This window comes from Molossus molossus, unplaced genomic scaffold (assembly GCF_014108415.1).
Source record: "Molossus molossus isolate mMolMol1 unplaced genomic scaffold, mMolMol1.p scaffold_m16_p_24, whole genome shotgun sequence".
NCBI classification, from domain to species: Eukaryota; Metazoa; Chordata; class Mammalia; order Chiroptera; family Molossidae; genus Molossus; species Molossus molossus.
In genome coordinates this window covers 13,643,259-13,664,147 of record NW_023425360.1, presented here as the reverse complement: position 1 = coordinate 13,664,147, position 20,889 = coordinate 13,643,259, and the positions used below count along the sequence as shown (strand labels likewise).

The following is a 20,889-nucleotide window of genomic DNA, read 5'->3' as shown; positions in this document are numbered from 1 at the left end:
ATATAAATGGGCCCATGTATTTCAATCCCATGTTGTTCAGGGGTCAGCTATATATGCATATTAATTTCCTACCATCAACCTATAGGGCACTGGGGTTCTTGGGGACTTGGTTTTTTATACATAATAAAAAGAAATGGACCTCAGTTCCTGCTCCACTGAGAAGTACTCTGTAGACAGACAGTCAGGACTTGACAGTGATCGTTTGGGTGCGTGCTGTAAGCGTCAGAATTTGTATTTTGATAAGAGTTAAGTTCTGATAGATACGTTAAATACTTCATTTAAGAAATAATTGCTACCATATGTTGAGGCCCAAATATGTACCAGGCAGCATCGCTTTATGTCTTTTGAAACATTTTCTCTAATACAACAACCTGCCCCCTGAGACTCACAGGTCAGACCTGCCCACGGCAGGCAGAGGACAGACGCCCCGTGTGTGCCTGACCCGGGAGCTCAGCACAGAGCTGAGTAAAGGCTGGAGGCAGGCAGGCTGTGATGTATTTCCAGCCCCTGTGGAGGGAGGGGGAGGGCAGAGATGGCCAGCCTGTCTGGGTGAGCACAGGGGGCGTGGGTCTGCAGCGAGATACTGGGACCGCCCTGCCTGCCGGCTACAGCAGCCGGGCTCTGTCTCGTGATATGTGGTCGTTTGGATGCTCATAAATATTATTTAAAAATGAATTTGCTTTTATAGTGAATCGTAGAAAATTTTTTCTTTGAAAGTTTATCCAGTTGTCCATGTAAAAAAAATTGAGTGAGGTGTTTTATATTTTAGGTTAAAACTCTGTAAGATCCTGATTTTAGAATCCACCAGCTCCTCAGAAGTTTGGCGAAATATGGTATGTTTGTTTTATTTTTTCGCAATTCAGAATTGCATGTGTATCTTAATGTCATGGTCAGAGTGATGACAGATATGTTCAGCAAGCCTGGGTGCCGCCAGTTTTACAGCATCGTGCTAGGTGCCGAGTCACGGTGCTGCCACCTGGACTGCAGGAGGGACCTCCGTGGGGTCTGGAAGCACTCGGGAGAGGTCACTGTGCTGTGAGGGGACAGACAGTGTGCCTAAGGAGAGCAGGGCAGGGCTGGCTGTCAGGCTGCAGGTCACAGTGGCTTCCGTTTGTCAAGAGGTCGCTGTGTGCCCGCACTGTTCTGGGCATCCTCACACGGCCTCTGAGATGGACGCTGCTGTCACTCCGTCCACCTGTGAGGGGAACAGGCTCAGAGATTAGGCCCTTGCCCGGGAGTCCCCAGCCAGCACGTGACAGACAGGGACTCGCGCAGACTGGCTCTGGGCCATGTGCTGTGTTGGGCCTGAACCTCGGGAGGAAGGGGCTGGATGCAGGACTTGGTTCTGATTCTAAACTGCGTGCAGCTCTTTAGTGAATTAATGTACATCAGTTTATTAATGAAAAGGCATTTTGACTTTCTCATTTTTATGTTTACGGGTGGGAAAGTTAGAGTTGCTTGAACCTTCTAAATCCAAATACACTGTCTGATGAGAGTTCAGGAGGGGATGTTGCTCGTGTCAGGGGACCACCATGACCTCTTCCCTGTAGGACCTCAGCAGTGTTCTGGGTTCTTGTTAGGAGGCAGGAAAATCTGGGAAATGGAGTGATTTCCAGGGATGATATGTCCCATGTTTTGGAGTCCCCTAAAGTTACCTGCGTACTTAGGCCAGCCCTCACCCTCCCACAGACTCACACTGAAATATCAGCATAACTGTGGGTCCCCAAGTCCTTACTCATTTACTGTGTTTAAGTGATGAAAACGTGTGTTAGAAAACTAAACAAATCAGAAAATTCTAACACTGGATAGAAAGTCAGTAGATCTGAGTTTTATCCCTAGCTTTACTACTAATTCTAAAATCTTAGTGAAGTCCATTAATCACTCTGAGGCTGCTTATTCATTTACTTTTACAATTCTTACAGTAGTGTCTGTCCTGATCAGGGAGAGCCTAAGTTGTCATGAGACTGAAACAAGATGGTGTTGACCAAAGTGCTTGGTAAAAGTACGAGAGATTATTACCACGTTGTCTCCCGTGAAGAGATCACTTAAGGGAAAAAAGTCTGGAAAATAGTCTTTAAACAATTTCTATAATTCTTCTGATGAATGTTCCATTAACACCTAATTTGAAGCTTCAAAGATTATTTTTTGAACAGGGAATCGGATGTACATATTAAAGTGTTCTAACTAAAGATTTGTTTAATTTGTTAGAGTGATTAAGTCTCCGCTCAGATCAAGTTGGCAGCTAGACGGGGCGGCAACCTGCTTCTAATCAGGGACGCGAAGCTGTGCCCACCCGGATGCCGACGAATGGCCACAGCTTGTAAAAGGTAATTTCCGAACCTTGTCCCACAGCCTCTAAAAGGCTGTTGTCGTCAAATCAGATGTGGGCTGCACAGAAGCAGAGAGAAGGGCAGCTGGTGGGAACAGCGCTGAGCTCGGGCCCTCGAGCAGGCCTTCCTCGTTTCGTCTCCTGGAGCACTTCGTGCTCCCATCCGTCTCTGAAGGCACCATTTCAGTAAACATTTTATTTTGAACATTATGAAAATGTTCTTACTGTGCATGTTAAAGTGTGCATTGCATGGTGAGTGCATGATGGGCCGTGTCGGCGCCAGGGCAGTCCTGCGGGAGGAGCTGCGTGCAGGCCGGGGCCCCCGCTCGGTTCAGGGCAGTGGGCGGCGGGACCACGGCCCCGCCATCCACATCGAGGCCTGAGCCTGGGACTCTTCTGGGCCTTATTTTCTACTGCTCCTTGCTTATTGTTTCAGTTGTAAATTTTGTTTCTGATTTGTTATTCTGACAAGGCTGCAAGTTAACCTGAGTCAGAAGTTTTAGTTTTCCTTTCCATCATTTCTCCCGAATGTGGTAAATTGTGAGCATGTGTTGGGTCCTTACTTCTGAAAGCCTGGCAGTACAGAGTAAAGTCTTTTACATGTTAGACACTTCGTAGTTTTGAGAGTTTGGAATTCTAACTTTTGGATAGTTTTTGATAAATTATTCCGAATACTGTTAGAAATATGCTATAAGCAAAATAACTAGAAATTCAGATGTTACTGTTATTATTCACTGCAAGAAAAGTGTTTCTGCTAGTTCTGTGTATATTTACTTTTCTCTTGATTAGAAAACAGTTTTCCCTTGTGAGTAAAAATGTCTGTGTTAACCACGAGTGAGACCTGTTTTAGGGTCAAACAGTTTTTACATCTTTTGTTTTTCTTTTAGATGAATTTAGAGTTCTTGGTTTGACTGTAATGGTTTTTAGTAGCTTGCTTTAACTTGTTAATTAAATGATAATTGAAGATATTGACAGTAGTTGGGCAATGTTCTGATGCTAATATTTACAGTCTCTTGTTTAGGGATCAGAAAATTGGGAAGTTGAATGTAGTTGTCATCTGATAATGTCTTTAACCTCTGTCCCATTTCATAATCTCGACTTGGCGGCAGTTACACACTGTGCTTCTGAGACACGGACCTCCTTCTCAGTGTCTTACCTTTTTGCAGTAGTAGTTTAATTTTCCTGTCATTGTGTCCTCATTTTCCCTCTCTTTCTCTTTTCCTGTTAATTTAGAAAGTTTTGCCGCCTACATGTTTGAAAGCTGCTAACCTGCCTCTCTGCCCTCCGTGCAGGGGCTGGGTGGTGGGCAGCCTGCTCTGCCCCTCGCAGGTGGCAGCTGGAGGGGTGCACTTTCAACACGAGTCATAGGGTGCCGTCAGGGTTGGCGCTTCTGTCAGAGAGACCAGTTTGGAAGCAATCTTGGGGTACTTGCCCACGAGGCTGGTGGAGACCAGGTGTGTCACCAAGGTGATTTGCTTGCTCCCTGGGGACAGGGTGCATGAGATTGCGCGTGTGTGTCACAGCCGAGTCGCTGCCGCCTCCAGCCAGCGTGCGGAGCTCGCCCCTGAGGCGTCGTGCCTGGTTGAGAAGGTGGAGATCTGCAGAGCAGCCCTGAAGTAGACACGGCGCTGCTGGAGCCTGTTTTCCCTGAACTGCGACCTGCAGTGAGGGCTAATTTTGAAAGTTTGGTAAAGAAATTAGTTTTTTAAAAGATAAACGTGCAAAACACTTTTTTTTCTTTTGCTGGTGGCTCTAATTTTAAGATTCTTTTGTCGAAGTTGTTCAGCATTTGAAGTGTCAAGTCTGGTAAATTCACAAATCTAGTTCTTGTAAAGTCACTGTGAAAATTTATAGCTTCTGACCTCTGATATATATTTTACTTAGAGAATTTGAAAGTGTTAGGAATCTGTTGATCCACCTTACTGTACATTGACTGATGCTGTTTATAAAAGTGACTAGGGTCAGGGTAGCAGGAATTCATTTCTTGAACAGTGTGGTAGGGATAGGCAAAATTGGGTCATGCCCCCAAATGAAAGTAAAAGGCTTAGCGTTTTAGAGTTTTGAAAATTTCTATGTGAGATAGCAGCAATCCATTAAAAATGATAGAAAATACCTGACAGCTGTTGATGACTGATGTGACTCACAGCTGCCACAGCAGAGCCGCCATGCCCGGTGGCACACATCCTGCCAGTGTATCTTCAGGGAAAGCTAATTCCATTGCTGGACCAAAATAGTCATGGTCAGAGTGGTGAATCCGACTAAACCATCTCAAAATTCACTGAAGCTGTGAGATTTCAACATGGTCTATCTAGAGCAGAGGTAGGCAGACTTTTCTTAAAGGGCCAGGTAGTAACTCTTTTAGTCTGGGGCCGTCGTCTGCCAGGTTTCTCAGTGCTCAGCTTGTCATCCCAGGCAGTGGTGGCTGACCCCTGACCTAGAGTTTGGGACTGCGAACACCAGTGAATACCTTTGACATTGTGGATAATTGGTTGTAGAAAGTTTCATAGTTGTATGTTTTTATTACAAATATTTGACTTTGTGAATAGTTATGACTTATTATACTCGTTTGTATATTGGTGTCTAAATACAGTATCGACAGTTCCCTTTACTCAATGGAAACGCACAGAGTGTGTGCTGGTCAGCCCTACAGCGAACGTGTTGCATGCAGTCCGACCTGGCCACTTTTCCTCATGTTGAAATCCTTACTTTCAGAACTGTTAACGATTCAATCTTGTTTTAAAATTTGTCTTCCCAAGTAACATCTGCCACTTTTTGGAATATGGAGTATTTTGCTTAACTTTCCTCAATTGTGTTTTGCAGATCACCAGGAGAACCTCAGTCTGACGACATTGAAGCTAGCCGAATGTAAGTGCGCCCGGGGCTGCGATGGCTTTCCCGTTGCCCATACTACTTGAAACAGTGTCACCTGTTGGGAAATAATTTTCAGTTAAGAGAGAGTGATGTTCTAAAAAACAACTGGGGGGGGGCTGTAGGGTTCCTAACCTACAGACGTTCAGTCTGCTCAGTGGGAAACACAGAGGCAAATCATTGTAGTCAGTGTGGTGGGAGACGCAGTGAGGACGTGATCCGCGTGGTGGCGGACGCACTCGGGACGTGATGAGTGAGGTGTGGGTGACGCAGTGGGGACGGGATGAGTGAGGTGGGGGGACGCACTCGGGACGAGACGAGTGAGGTGGGGGGACGCAGCGGGGACGTGACGGAAGACCGGAGTACTTGGGTGTGCAGGAACCCAATCCAGAGGGCAGGGCAATTGGGATGCAGTGGTTCTCAACCTTCCTCATGCCCTGACCCTGTAATACAGCTCCTCGTGTGTGGGCGCATCTGCACGTGGGCGGACCCGCCTGGGGACGGATAGAGGAGCTGTGCCTCGGTTCCTAAGACCGTTGGAAATATGTGTTTTCCCACGGTCTTAGGTGACCCCTGTGAAAGGGCCATTCAACCGCCAGGCTGAGAACCGCTGCTCTGCGTGGTGCTGGGAGGCAGGTGGCTGGAAGCGGGGCGGCCGCTCTGGGAGAAGCCTGCGCAGTTTCGAGGCAGCGTCCTGAGTGTCCCGACCGGCAGGCAGCAGGCAGTGGAGGGTGTTTGGATCCCAGGCTGACCGAATGGCAGAGGGTAGGGGTGCGGCTGACAGGAAGCACCGAGCCCTTGTGCACTGCGCACACCTTGGCCTGCCGCTCCTGAGATTGGTGAGTCAGGAAGGGATTTTTTTTTTTTTTTATCCTCACCCAAGGACATTTTTGCATTTATCTTTAGATAGAGCAACAGGAGAGAGGAAGGAAGAGAGCGAGAGAGAGAAACATCAAGTGATCGCCACCCACACGACCCCAACCGGGGCCAGGGACAAACTGCAGCCGAGGTACCTGCCCTTAGCAGGAACCGAACCCGGGACTCTCTGGCCTGCAGGCTGATGCTCTAACCCAGTGGTTCTCAACCTTCCTGATGCCGCGACCCTTTAATACAGTTCCTCACGTTGTGGTTACCTCCAACCATAAAATTATTTTCGTTGCTACTTCATAACTAATTTTGCTACTGTTATGTATCACCATGGGAAATAAGTGTTTTCTGATGGTCTTAGGCAACCCCTGTGAAAGGGCAACCCACAGGTTGAGAACCGCTGCTCTGACCGCTGAGCCAAACCGGCCAGGGCAACCGTGTGACTTTTTAACAAACAGTTTTGAATAGTGTTCTGTGGAACCTAGAGTTTGGTGAGGGATTTGTGAACTGCAGGTTTGGGAAGCTGCAGCAGAGTGGGTCAAGGAGTGGACCAGGTGCTCTGAGAGTCGGTCTCCATGCTTCTGAGTGGCCAGCCGAGGTCAGAGACGACCTCCTGTGAGACGTGGCAGTGTGGTGTTCCGGGGTTGGAGCGCGCAGAGCAGGGAGGACAGACCCCTGGTGGCACGTGTGTGGGTGTAGACGTTGGAGTAGCTGAACTACGTTGTAGGCAGTGGCCACGGGTAGAAGATGGTGTGCAGAAGGCCTGAGAGGTCGGAGAGGTGGTTCCGTGTTGAGTGAAACTCTTACCAGGACAGATGATGGTGGAGGGTGTGCGCTCATTGTGCCGAGGTGGTGATTGGCTGAAACAGAGTGGTGGTGGGGCCCCTAAGTTATAGCCATGTGTTTTGGGGCCAGTGTTGGACTAGATCGGGCACACAGACATTCAAGTCCATGCGATGGTGTAATTGGGGGCAAAATAGAACCTTTGGGGTGTGGGTGTGATTCGCAGAGCACTGCAGACAGGAAGAGGGAGCTCCGACAGGCAGCGTGTCAGGGTGCCAGCGGTGTGGGGTGTCGTCTTTGGGGAGGTGAGCACTGTGTTTCTAACACAGGAGGCAGGAGAAGAAAGGTGGCCCTGAAGGGTGTACCTGTCTGTGAAGCCTCCCACACGAGGGCTGCGCGAGCGGCAGCTGGGGGAGCCAGACCTCCGTGAGCGCGAAGAGGCTCGGGGACCGCTGGATGGCGCAGTTGAGGGCTGGGGACGGCCTGCGTCAGAAGTGTGTTTCTAGAGCCCTTGGTGCTCAGGTTAGCAGGGCGCATGGAGCAAGAGGGGGAAGAGGAGAGAGCCGTGGTGCAGAAACCAAGGTGGCGAGGGTGAGGCAGGACAGGGTGTCCGCTACAGGCTCACGGAGAACCTGGGCTCGTAGGTTCTGCTGGATTAGCAAGCTGTCGTATTGTTCACTCGACTGGGTGAGGTGTCGGAACAGGAAACTGGAGCCATCGTGATGTCTGGACAGAGGTGTCCGGGTTCTGACCGGGATGGCTGCGGGGACACAGCTCTGGTCTCCTGTCCGCCAGGTCCTCGCACCCTGTGCCCACAGGGCCCCAGCCAGGCACCATCCAGCGGGTGCCTGGGACAAGGTCTGCTCGACGCTACCTCACGGTCCTGGCTTACAGCACAGGTGACGAAGGGTTCTGGGTGTCGCCTGAGAATCGGGGCGCCTGGCATTCCTGAGCGTGGATTCGGGCACGTGAGACGCAGCCTGCCCTGCATTTCACATAGGGACTCATGCCGAACCGAGGAAGGTGCCCGTTTGTGTGCAGGGGTTTTAGTGTCGCCTGTTTTCCAGGGTGCAGAAAAACAACATTTTAACAACTGCACATCATTTTATAGTTTAGCCAAAAAATGGAAGTAACACAATAATGCAGATCATTTTATTCAGTGGTAGGTATATCTCCCTGGATTTTGTTCAAATTTATATATACCAGGTAGTAGAGTCTTTTTTAACATAATGTAGACTCGTTAATTTTCTTAATGATTTTGAAGTGATTTGCAGTAAACCCGTATCTCTCCTCCTGGTGGTTACTCCCTGCCCGCCTGCAGCGTGTGGGCTGTGTGTTCAGGTGTGACGGAGACAGTCCGTAGAGCGAGGGTTTATGGCTCAGTATTTAACAAGGCTGCTTAGGTAGCACGCAGCTTTCTCTGCGTGTCGGGATGACCCAGGACACACTCCTCAGGCCGTCACTGTCCTTTCTCTCCAGACGAGAGCTTTACCTGACTGCGCTCATATTTCTGTCTCCAGCTCCGACTTACCCTCTGAATCCTCTTCTCTTACCCAATAACTGAATGTCTGCTTCTCAGACTTAACAAATGTTTTACTTTATAAAGACTTGCAAACATGCAGCCAGGTTGGAAGGAGTTTCCAGTGGACACCGTTTGGCTGCCACCTGGACTCCAGCACTAGTGTGTTCTCACACCCTCCTAGCTCGCCTGGCCACGTTTCAGAGTTAATTGCTGAGACCGGTACACTTCTCTCCTAAGGTGAAACATTTTTTTTTTTTAATCCTCACCCGAGGACATTTTTCCATTTTTTGTTCAGGTAGAGTGGGAGGGAGAGAGAGGAACAGAGAGAGAGAGAGAGAGAGAAACATCGATGTGAAAGGAACACATCGAGTGGCTGCCACCCGCACAACCGACCAGGGCTTGGGACAAACTGCAACCGAGGTACGCGCCCTTAGTGGGAACCGAACCCGGGTCTCTCAGGACCGCAGGCCGACGCTCTAACCGCTGAGCCAAACCGGCCAGGGCAAGTGAAACCATTTTTAAGAAGATTTCTGTCAGGTTTTCTAGAGTAACTCTGGCCCTCCTCCTATGATTGATTCCATAGAACATCTGCATCACTAATTTAGTCATAGAAATAAAATAAATGATGGGAAATGTTGTCTTTCAAATGTAGTCATAGAAATAAAATAAATGATGGGAAATGTTGTCTTTCAAATGTGTGAGCACTTTTGGATGTCTGCTTTGACTTGGAGACTCGCTCCCAGGCCTCACTGGATGGCCATTGCCGACACGGTGAGAAAGCACTTTCTGGAAGACCAGCTGCTGCAGAGCACTGGTTTGTTTGGGCAGCAAGACGGGTCAGGGAGACGTGAGGGAGTCATAGTGAGTGTGCCCAGCTCTTCTGGTAGCTGGGTTGTGAACGGCAGGTGACGTGTCCCTGAACTTCCTTCTGTTCTTTCCATGTCTCTCTCCTCTTCCCTCCTCCTCCTCCCTCCCCTCCTTTTCTTCCATTATATTTGGGGAAGGCATGCACTTCACTGCCCTGAGGGGAGAGAGCAAGGCCGTGGGATTCAGTGGAAGTGTCACTGGAGGGCAGAGGGCACAGGGCACGGCTCTAAATAAAGATGAGAGATTCTGCTGTGAAGGGCCAGGTGGTGTGTGTTTTAGTCTTTGCAGGCCGTACAGTGTCTGTTAATCTACTCAACTCTGCTCTTAGAAGACTCTCTCATTTTCTTAACGATTTCAAAGTACTGTATTTCTCTTCTTGGTAGTTAGTCCCTACCCCTGTCTAAGACGTGGGCTATGAGTTCAGGTGTGTAACTAAGACAGTCCATAGACAGTCCATAGCGAGGGTAGATACATGGAGTGGTTTGTGGTTCAGTATTTAACCAGGCTGCTTAAATAGCTGCAGTCTATACGTGAATGAGCTTGGACACTGGAACATGAATTTTATATATTTCCATGTCACAAAATGTCCTTTTTCTGACCCTTTCAACCATTTACAACTGTGAACGCCACTCTTAGCTCGCCGGCTGTGAAGCACAGGTGAGGGCGAGGTTGGCCCCTGAGCTATGGTTTGGCGAGTCCTCCTGTGTAGGAATTAACCTTGTGACAGTTGTTACCAGACTGTCATTAGTGTGCACATTCCCGACTATGTGCTCCAAATTTGATAAAGACACAAAAGTGTACACAGATAATTCAAGGTGCCATTGGAGTGAGGGAAAAAGAAACCGCTCACTGCTCGATGGAAAGGAGGTTCGGCGTGGCTTCCTCTCAGTCCTGTCGGGGTGTCGCTGCTGTTTCTAAGCCACTGGGTGGAGAAGCAGATCCAATAGGGGCCTGCTCTTCCCTCACTGCTAGTAAGTCTCCTTCAGTGGTATTACAAGTCCAGGTTTCAGATTGAGGCCTGGGTTCAAGTGAGTCTGCCTGGATGCGCCTCATAGTGCAGCTGCCGCGAGCACGCGCAGAGGAGGGTCAGCGTCCAGTTCATAGACTAGAGGATGGAGGCCATCAGTAAAACCGCGCCTAGCTCTCCATGGTGCTCACTGTGCGCCAGGCGGTGTTCTGCACACTCTGTATAATTAACTCACTCAGCTCGCGCACGATCATGGTGATTCTCATGCGTGCCACCATTTTAAAGAGGAGGAAGCTGAGACACAGGAGGGTTAGGGAGCCCATCGAGGGCCACAGGTGAACAGTGCAGAGCTAGCATGCGCACTGGACAGCCGCAGGGTGTCGCTCTTCACTGCGGTCCACGCCTTCTCTGGTGGGAACATCTGTCCTCAGCAAACGGCAGATATGTTCACAGAACAGAGTGGTGTGCGTGTGCAATACCAGGTATCATGTGTGATACGAGATTCAAATAACGATTTTTCAGAAGGAGTTTTAATTTTTTTCAGTTGCCCATTATGGGATTTTTTTCATAAAAGTTTTTAGTGCTACAGTTGTTGGGAAGTACTTTGAATTGATTCGCTCCCTGTGGAACAGTGGCAGTGACCGAGACCGAGGAGGCTCTGGGCTCCTGTTCTCGTCCTGGCTCTGCCTTCCGCTGTGTGAGCTTGGGGGCGCGATGGGATCTTTCAGCTCTGTGCCCTCTGGGGCTGTGAGCGGAGGTGACCTCACCTGAGTCGGGTTCACAGGTCACCGAGGTCAGTGTTGAGCAGATGGTCCTGCCTCGCGCCCTCTCTGTGACATAGGACAGCATAAGGGTTAGAGCTGGAAGGGTCTCCAAGAGGGGAAGAGGGGACCCGGGAGAAGGGCCCGCTCCAGCTCATACAGCAGCTGCGCAGAGGGTTCCGCGCTCCCAGTCCTCCGACCCGCCCACGCCCGGTGCGCAGAGGGTTCCGCGCTCCCAGTCCTCCGACCCGCCCACGCCCGGTGCGCAGAGGGTTCCGCGCTCCCAGTGCTCCGACCCGCCCACGCCCGGTGCGCAGAGGGGGCCGCGCTCCCAGTCCTCCGACCCGCCCACGCCCGGTGCGCAGAGGGGGCCGCGCTCCCAGTCCTCCGACCCGCCCACGCCCGGTGCGCAGAGGGTTCCGCGCTCCCAGTCCTCCGACCCGCCCACGCCCGGTGCGCAGAGGGTTCCGCGCTCCCAGTGCTCCGACCCGCCCACGCCCGGTGCGCAGAGGGGGCCGCGCTCCCAGTCCTCCGACCCGCCCACGCCCAGTGCGCAGAGGGGGCCGCGCTCCCAGTCCTCCGACCCGCCCACGCCCAGCGTGCAGCCTGTGTAGCGCTGTGGTGTGGTTTGATTTTTAGGTATTTTTATTAGATAATTAGCTAGAGTGTTTTGGTATTTTGATTTTTTTTTTTTATAATTAAAAAAATCCTGTGGACAGTTGTGTAAAACCTTGAGGTCACTTAAATTGTATAGGTGAAATTTTAAAACCGCTAACATTTTTTCCACTCGTATTGATTAATTGCAAGTAGTGTGTTTATTGTAGAAAAAATAAATTAGAATCAGAAACACAAAAGAATTTTTAAGATCCGTTCAGTTGTAGTATTGAGAGAAAAGGACCGTTGGACTGACCTGGACGTGGGCTTGTCCTGCACTCCTGGCCGTGCCGCTCGCTCCTTGCCACGCTCAGGTCAGTGATGTCTTGACCCACTGAGTGAGCGGTGATTGTTTAGTCATCTAGCAGTGGGCATGTCGGGTTTTTCCCTCAGATTTTATAGAACACATTTTTGCAAAATTGTCCCATTATTTCCCACAAGTGGGTCTCTCACTTGCATGGTTCATCCTCTGATTCATCTTGAAGACTTGTGCTACGTGTCCGTGCTTGTGTCCGTGCTTCTCCAGAACGGAGGTCCTCCCTGGGAGCTCTCTTAGGGAGCTCCTGGCTGCAGCGGGAGGGTGGCAGGACCTCCCGTCTCTGCTGAAGACTGGTGTGCGGTAGCATCTGGAGCCTCTTTCTGCACTTGTGGTCGCTGCACTATTTCACAGAGAGATATACCCAGAAGAATAACCCTTCATTTTCAAAAATGGGCTTGTGTATAGCTCTATAAAATACAATATTTCAAGTCATGTTTATGTGGTTTTTAAGTGTTTGGGGAGGGGGTTTCTTTTCCCTCTGTCTGCGTGTAGTGAGGGGTTCGTTTGCACAGGGCACCTGAAGAACAGAAGTTCCAGAAGGAACAGATGTGTCCGCGTTCTGACTTCTGTCACCTCGGTAGTTTAGAGACAGCACCCTACTTCTGAGGGGAAGTTGGGCTCGTTCATGTGTCCCTCCCTCATCTGCTGCTTGTTTGCCTTCTTGTGAGTGTTTGGTTGGTCATGATTAACAAGATGTGTATCTCACAACTAACAAGATGCAAACTCGAATGCATTTGCCGTGAAGTCCTGCGGAAAAATAGTAAAATAATTGTGGGAACAGTTTGAGATTTAGGTAAATTTTTTTATAGTTTTGATTACTTGTAGTTTTTATTCCTGTCCATGTGAACTTGGGACCAAAAGGAATGGACCTTGGAGCCGAGAGTCATGGAGATGGGGACGTGGTCCTGCTTCATGCTGGGCAACGTGTGATCCCTCTTCAGTGTTGGCGGCAGCCGTAATCCACCTCCTTCCAGCTCACAGAGAGAGAGGAATGTACGATTTTTGCCTTAAGGGAATTTAAGGTAGTTCCTGTTCCTATGACATGAGATTGATGAGGAAGTTTGACAGTGTTTTAGGTTCATGATTGTATGATAACACAGTATTGGGTATTTCACGTATAAATTTATTGTAAAATCCCCTGTGTGGAAGATAATTGAGGGGAAAACATGTTTTCTTCCAGATGGAACTTCTGAGTTAGCTAAGAGCAGGTATTTTACAAATGTGACGTGGAGCAATTATAGAAAGGAAGGCTGGACTGACACTTTAAATAGACTCGTTTTTTAATGTTATTTTTTGAAGTGATAAAATACTAAAACTGTTGGCCATAAACCTTGTGATTTTCACCTGTTACGATAAACAGTTTACATTTACCATCGATCAAGCCCTTCCCCATTTATTTATTTATTTATTTATTTATTTAAATTCTCACCTGAGGACATTTTTCTATTTATCTTCAGATAGAGTGGGAGGAAGGGAGAGAGAGAGAGAGAGAGAGAGAAACATCGACTGGCTGCCTCCCCCACAACCCCAACCAGGGCCAGAGATGAGTCACAACGGAGGTACGTGCCCTAGGCCGGAATCGAACCCGAGACTCATTGGTTCTCGGACTGACGCTCTACCACGGAGCCAAACCGGCCAGGGCAGCGCTCCTCGTTTTTAGACCAAAGGAAAACATGTTCTGTTAGAACAGTGACTTTGATTAGCTCTGGTGTTTATCATAGCGTCTCGGGAAGCAGTGATCAGATGTCTCACTGGTGAAAGGTCCCGGTCCGTGGACCCGTCTCCTGCAGCGACCTGAACGTGCAGGTGCTTGACTAACTTGCTGCGGAGCTTCCCCGGAGCGCTTACTAACCACGTGCTGTCCTTTGGACGCCCGCACAGGAAGCGAGCAGCCGCGAAGCACCTGATAGAGCGCTACTACCACCAGCTGACCGAGGGCTGTGGGAACGAGGCCTGCACCAATGCCTTCTGTGCTTCCTGCCCGGCTTTCCTTCGCATGGACAACAATGCGGCCGCTATCAAAGCCCTCGAGCTTTATAAGATTAACGCGAAACTCTGTGACCCTCATCCCTCCAAGAAAGGGGCCAGCTCAGCCTACCTGGAGAACTCGAAAGGCGCCGCCAACGCCTGCCCTGACGTGAGGATGAACAAGAAGGACGGACTTGGAGCGAGAAATGATTTTAAAGGTAAGAGCCTGTCTCAGGGAGGATTCTGACTGAAAACCAGCGTGGAGATTTAAACAACAGGCGAGGGTTTTGTCTCGTCTTTCTTTAGGGCGTGATAGCATAGTGGGACCGATTGTTTTATGGTGGTGAAGGACAAGTAATGATCTAGTCGATGATGTAATTATGTTTTACTGTCCCAACGGTTTCTGATTAGAAGCAGTTTCTTTGTTAATAGCGTGAGTGGACTTTTACACATCTTCCACTAGGAAAAATAGAAGTGATGGCTAGTCTCTGGAACTAAGTCTGCTGAGTTGGACAGCGCGCGTGGCGTGGGTTGTGGGACCCCAGCACTGCGGCGGAGGGGCAGGACGAGGGGGGCTTCTGTTTCTGAAGGCAAGGCAGACTGACAGCTGCCTGAGGAGTCCCTCCACTCTCCCTCTGGTGCATCTTCCCACGTTCCGCTCACCTTCCTCCAGGCGTTGGGCACACACGCTGCCAGTCGCCTGCCCGTGGCCGTCTGCCCAGGCGTCCTCCGTTTTTCCACAGTTGTTAACGCCTCTTCTTCTTTAAAGCCTCACCTGCACACTTGCTGTCCCTGGAGAGGGTGATCAGTACTAGTAACAGGATACGTGCACCTCTGGGTGACTGGCAGGGCTCAGGCCCGCCAGAGCTGGTTGTCTTCTGGGAGGGGAAGCTCCTTGCTCAGGACACGAGGTGGACAGTGCGCTTTCTCCACCCGATTGCTGCCCAGGTGGCCGTGTTTGTCCTTGGGAGAGCGTAGACAGGAGTGGCACCTCACTCTCCTCAGTCACTCGGTGTCCACCGGGACAGCGAGGAAGGGAAAGTTTGGTTCTAATGCCCAGACAAGTGACCAGGGCTGTTAGCAAAGTGAAGCTGAAGGAGCCTCCGCGTCCTGAGCACAGAGCGGTGACGTCAGTCTCAGTCCCTGCTTGGGAGCAGGGTTGTGAGGGGTCCTGGCCCCGTCGGCACCTGGCAGTGTGGCTGTCTCCACATGAAGATGCATGTTGCTGTGCACAGTGCTTGTGAGAAGCCTTTGTGCTCCCTGAAGGCTGTGTGGTACTGACAGAACGTCCAAGGTGGGGGAGGTGGTTGCGGCTGGTAGCTTGTTAAAGGTGGGTTTTGTTGACTCTAGGTATTTCTTTTTTAAACAGAGTTGCAAGTCATTAATGGTATTGAATGAAAGATGTTTGGTTATTTTACTTTTCACTAGAACTTAATAAAACAAAGTAAATACATTTATATCCTGAAAGTAAATGTTCTCTTTTTTCCTCTAATTTTCTAGATGTGACTTACCTAACAGAAGAAATAGTATACGAAATTCTTGAATTATGTAGAGAGAGAGAGGATTTCTCCCCTTTAATCCGTGTTATTGGAAGAGTGTTTTCTAGCGCTGAGGCATTGGTACAGAGTTTTCGGAAGGTCAAACAGCACACCAAGGAGGAACTGAAATCTCTTCAAGGAAAGGACGAAGACAAAGACGAAGATGAGAAGGAGAAGGCCGCAGGCTCTGCCGCCATGGAGGAGGGTTCCGAGGCCTCCTCCTCCAGGGTGGGCGACGACGCACAGAAGCTGGGCCCGGAGGATGTGTCTGTGGACATCGAGGCCGTCAGAAGGGTCTACACCAGGCTGCTCTCGAATGAAAAAATAGAAACTGCCTTTCTCAATGCACTTGTGTACTTGTCACCTAATGTGGAATGTGACTTGACATATCACAACGTCTACTCCCGAGACCCTAATTACCTGAATCTGTTCATTATTGTAATGGAGAATAGAAATCTCCACAGTCCTGAGTATCTGGAAATGGCTTTGCCGTTATTTTGCAAAGCAATGAGTAAGCTGCCCCTTGCAGCCCAAGGAAAACTGGTTAGACTGTGGTCTAAATACAGTGCAGATCAGATTCGGAGAATGATGGAAACATTTCAGCAACTTATCACTTACAAAGTCATAAGCAATGAATTTAACAATCGAAATTTAGGGAACGAGAGAAATCTAGTTAATGATGATGATGCTATTGTTGCTGCTTCAAAGTGCTTGAAAATGGTTTACTATGCAAATGTAGTGGGAGGGGAAGTGGACACAGATCACAATGAAGACGACGACGAAGAGCCCATCCCCGAGTCCAGTGAGCTGACGCTGCAGGAGCTGCTGGGAGAGGAGAGAAGAAACAAGAAGGGGCCCCGAGTGGACCCCCTGGAAACGGAGCTGGGCGTTAAGACTCTGGATTGTCGGAAACCACTGATCCCTTTCGAAGAGTTTATTAACGAACCACTGAATGATGTTCTAGAAATGGATAAAGATTATACTTTTTTCAAAGTAGAAACTGAGAACAAATTCTCCTTTATGACATGTCCCTTTATACTGAATGCTGTCACGAAGAACTTGGGACTGTATTACGACAACAGGATCCGCATGTACAGCGAGCGGAGAATCACTGTTCTCTACAGCTTAGTTCAAGGCCAGCAGTTGAATCCGTATCTGAGACTCAAAGTCAGACGCGACCACATCATAGATGATGCACTTGTCCGGGTAAGTCGGGGGCGTTCAGTGAATTCATTTTATAAGTGATCCTGAAAACAAGAGGAATGGTGTTATAGGACGTAGGGACACATGGACATGTTTTTCTTTTGTACTGAATTTATTGGGGTGACACTGGTTAATAAAAGTATACAGGTTTCAGGTGTACAGTTCTATGATACATCATCTGTATATTGTGTGTTCACCACCCCAAGTCAAGTCTCCTTCACTATTTATTAATTGTAAATACTCTTGTTGTTCCTGTCCAACTCAGTAGGTGTGTTCCACAAAGTATTGGTTGTCTTTTATAATGATCCCCCTCTCTTTGAAAAAGAATAGATGTTCTAACTCTTGACAACTAACCCCAGAAGTTTCTCCATTCAGACCAGAGCACGGGACCAAGGACAATGTGGAGATAGCTAATAATAAATGAGAATTGGTACAATAAAACCACATCCTAAGTAGTAAGTGTCGTCCTAATCTCTCATCATGTAAAATTCAGTTGCATTACTGTGACGTTGGTTGAGGGCCAGGGCAGGCTGGGCGTGCTGCTAGTAAGACTGCCTGCTGACTGGGGGAGCCTCTGCCACTTAAAATCCGTGTGGCCCACTCTGGGTCTTGGAGTTGGTGGCACTTCTGGGAAAACAGCTCTTTCTGGAACGTTGCGATTTACACTGCCTGTTCCCATCAAGCCCACCCAGGGAGACGGCTGGGAGCACAAGTGCCACCTCCACCTTCCCGCTTCTCCAGCGTGGTTGACAAGGCCGCCTTTGTTGTTTTTATCCTCACCTGAGGACATTTTTTGCATTTGTTTTCAGATAGAGCAGGAGGGAGAGGGAGAGAGAAACATCGATGTGAGAGAGACATAGCGACTGGCTGCCACCCACAAGACCCCAACCGGGGCCAGGGATGAACCGCAACCGAGGTACGTGCCCCTAGTGGGAACCGAACCCCGATCTCTCTGGTCTGCAGGCCGATGCTCTAACCACTGAGCAAAACCAGCCAGGGCCCAAGGCTGCCTTTTTAAGCGGACGTTAGGTTATCTTTTAAATGAGTTTTGCTTAATTATGTCAACACTGAATATGATTTGATCTGTTATAAATCCGTATTCAGTGGATGTACCTGAACTTGAACGTGAGCAGTCCAAACGCAGCTTGCTGCAGAAATCCCGCGTGCAGGCACTTCCTGAGCTGAGCGGACGGACCAGGGCCCGGGAGGTGCTGGGCGGCTCCGTGCTCTTGCTCACACCACGCAGATGCCACGCGTAACGTCCTTAGACAGCAGTGGGGAGAACAGGGAGTAAGCTTCACAGTAGGTCTTGGAAGTCAGAATTGATAATTGGCCTTTTTTTTTTTTTTTAATATTCATAGCATATAGTAAAGTCACAATGTGTTAGTAACAAAAGTAGTTGAAGGTCACCCTCTCGAGTCAACTATCAAAAGTGCTAATGGGTTTTTAACATCTTATTCTCGAAGGAGCTTCATTCTTCATTTTATATCACAGTTCAACAACAACAAAAAAAAAAACCCTGTTGACCACTTTCTTAGGATGGGTCCGTTTTTAACTGGAGCAGGGCGGGAAGACAGGAGGGGGCGAGAGGCTTTGCAGCGAGCGCAGGACTGGTCACTGAGCGGTCAGGTTGGGTCCTAGGCTAGGACACTAACGGGCCTCGGAATCCACGTCCTGTTGTCATCACGTACACGACATCCACGAGCATGTTCTCTGTGGGGTCTCGTTCTTCAGTTCATTTTAAGGAAGAGCACGTTCACTGCCTTCGTGTGTGTAATTCAGACTAGACTACAAATTGCCTCCTTGCTGGAGCATTCTTTTTGTTTTTTACTGTGTTTTATTGCTTTTTTAGAAAGGGGAAAGGGGGGAGAGAGAGAGAGAAACATTAATGTGAGAAACAGATCTTTGCCTCCTGTACACCCCTACACCCCCTACTGGGGATGGAGCCCGAAACCCGGGAGTGTGCCCCAACCAGGAATTGGACCAGGAATTGAGCATCCGTCCCTGGGACGACGCTCAGTCCACTGAGCCCCCGGTGGGGCCTGACCGGAGCTCCTAGAGGAACTGTCCAGAACTGGTGTCTTCGCACCAGCACTGAACCTGAGGTGCGTCCATTGTAGGGCGCACTGTTTCATTGCTGCCAAAAGGAAAGGCTGCCCGCTGGTTGTGAGCTGCTGTCAGTGGTATGGTGTCCCGACTGCAGAGACGTTCACGTGCGAAAACAGAAGAGTGAATTTTAGAATCAATGAAATATAATAAAATAGAAGTCGTCTTTCCACAAATAGATATGTCAAGATCACTTGAAGAATTACTGGCATATTTCCCCCATGGACTAGTTTTTACTATTTTTTATGCCATTTCTTAGAATGAGCTCAGAGCTCAGCTTCATGTGAACGAAAACAGTCCTAAGAGGGCGAGTTCTCACAGTATTTCACTAATAACATTTATCTGTTCTTTTAAAAGTAGATAGTTGCCCTGGCCGGTTTGGCTCAGCGGTTAGAGTGTTGGCCTGCAGACCAGAGAGACCCGGGTTCGGTTCCCGCTAAGGGCACGTACCTCGGTTGCAGTTTGTCCCCGGCCCTGGTTGGTCGTGTGGGTGGTAGCCACTCGATGTGTCCCTTTGACATCGATGTTTCCCTCTCTCCCTCCCACTGGATCTGAAGATAAATGCAAAAATGTCCTCGGGTGAGGATAAAAAATAAAAGCAGATAGTCAAAGCATTCTCAGGGGAAAAAGGTTATGCAGTTTGTTTTTAAATTACTGTTAGGAGATCGAGGGTATGAGTGTCATGAAGGAGGCAGAATCGCTCCCTGAGGTGCCCCCACTCCCTTCACATCTGAATGGGACATGAGTTTTTTTTAAGTAAGGCTCTACCCTGCAGATGTTCAGGTGAGGAGAGCTGTGTTTCTGGTGTGCCCCAGATATTCTGGTGCAGCCGGGCCGTTGGGTAAGGTGGCTGCTGGTACAGATCACATACACATTTCTTGAGGCCAGTTTTATATACAAGTACATATTGGGGAAACGGGCAGTTTTATGAAGATGCTTGAGGGTAGCAGGCATGGAGCAGGGGTCAATGGTGGTGTGAAGCTTGGTTCAGATTAGTCAGGGAGTCCCAGAATTTGGAGTAGAGATTTAAGGGCCAAAAGGAGTGGCTGAGATGTAGAATTGGATAGAAAAGTCCAGAAATACAAACTAAAAGAGAGAAAAATGGTAGACGCGAAGGAAAGGCTGGCCGAGAGGTTTGCTCAACCCTCTGGAAGTCACCAGCCCGGCCCGGCTTCTCTCTGGCTCACAGACACCCGGGTGTTGTTAGGACAGAACTTGGCTCTTGTTCAGCCGTCGGCCGTCTGCTTCAGGGGCACACTGCTGCTCGGCCTGGTCAGGAGTGTCTCACGCACCCGGGTGGGTGGCGACTGTCACTGCTTACGGTCTGTCCTTGTTGAAGAATTTCATGCCCGATTTATGTCCTCAAAGCAGAAGAAGAGAGTGAACTAGGTCTACATAGATTCTCAGCACCATGTGATAATTTTCATAACAAAACTTACCACACTCTTCAGTATCACGTGTGAGGAAACCGGAACTCAGAGAGATTCTGGCCTGCAGAACCCAGCGGCAGACTAAACGCACCCGCTAGCGAAGTGCTTCCCCAGAGGCCAGAAGCGGTCCTATAGCCACTGTCTGGGTCCGGTGTTCGTGGGACGGGGGGAGGCTCGTTCCCCGAACAGCGCCCCTTCCCCTTGGGTTCCCAGCAGTGGGTGAGGACAGATCTGGCAGGCATGGTGGCCCAGGACACAGAGCAGAGGGCGGCCGTCGCAAACGTGCAGTCTGACGTCTTCATGTTGGGCTGCCATCCTCTCTCCTGATCTGGTGGATGTTTTGGTATCAGGTCGCTCTTACAAAGAGGTCTCTAGGGTTTCATCGTCACGGCCAGTGAAAAGTTCAGAAAATGAAAACTGTTGTATCCAACAAGTGATGAAAAGAAGTCTTAGTGTGAAGAGGAAGTCATGTAAGGAAGAGGTAGATATGTGTTCAGCCTACTTTTTAATTTCCCCCAGTAATTTGCCTTTTGCCAGTCTCCATGTTAAATTAGTATAAAATATATCCAACTTTAAGAAAACCTATATATTAAAATCCAGGTCTGTGTACTAAATGAATTCAGTTCAAGGAAGCATGCAGATTCTTTTCAGAATGTTCATGTACATATCTTTCCAATTTCCAAATGTCCTACTGCATTCTAGACAGT

At 49.1% G+C, this 20,889-nt stretch overlaps 1 protein-coding gene across 2 annotated transcripts in view; it reads left to right on the top strand.

The window, feature by feature from the left end:
• The first annotated feature begins 738 nt into the window (after window positions 1-738).
• Window positions 739-20,889, top strand: part of UBE3A (ubiquitin protein ligase E3A) — a 32,819-nt gene continuing 12,668 nt past the window's right edge. For both annotated transcript variants that reach the window (XM_036277814.1, XM_036277813.1), the window contains exons 1-5: window positions 739-833; window positions 2,209-2,327; window positions 5,150-5,194; window positions 13,819-14,123; window positions 15,406-16,649. In XM_036277814.1, coding sequence (XP_036133707.1) covers window positions 2,308-2,327; window positions 5,150-5,194; window positions 13,819-14,123; window positions 15,406-16,649 — 1,614 coding nt within the window. In that variant the 5' untranslated portion in view covers window positions 739-833; window positions 2,209-2,307. The remainder of the gene's footprint in view (window positions 834-2,208; window positions 2,328-5,149; window positions 5,195-13,818; window positions 14,124-15,405; window positions 16,650-20,889) is intronic.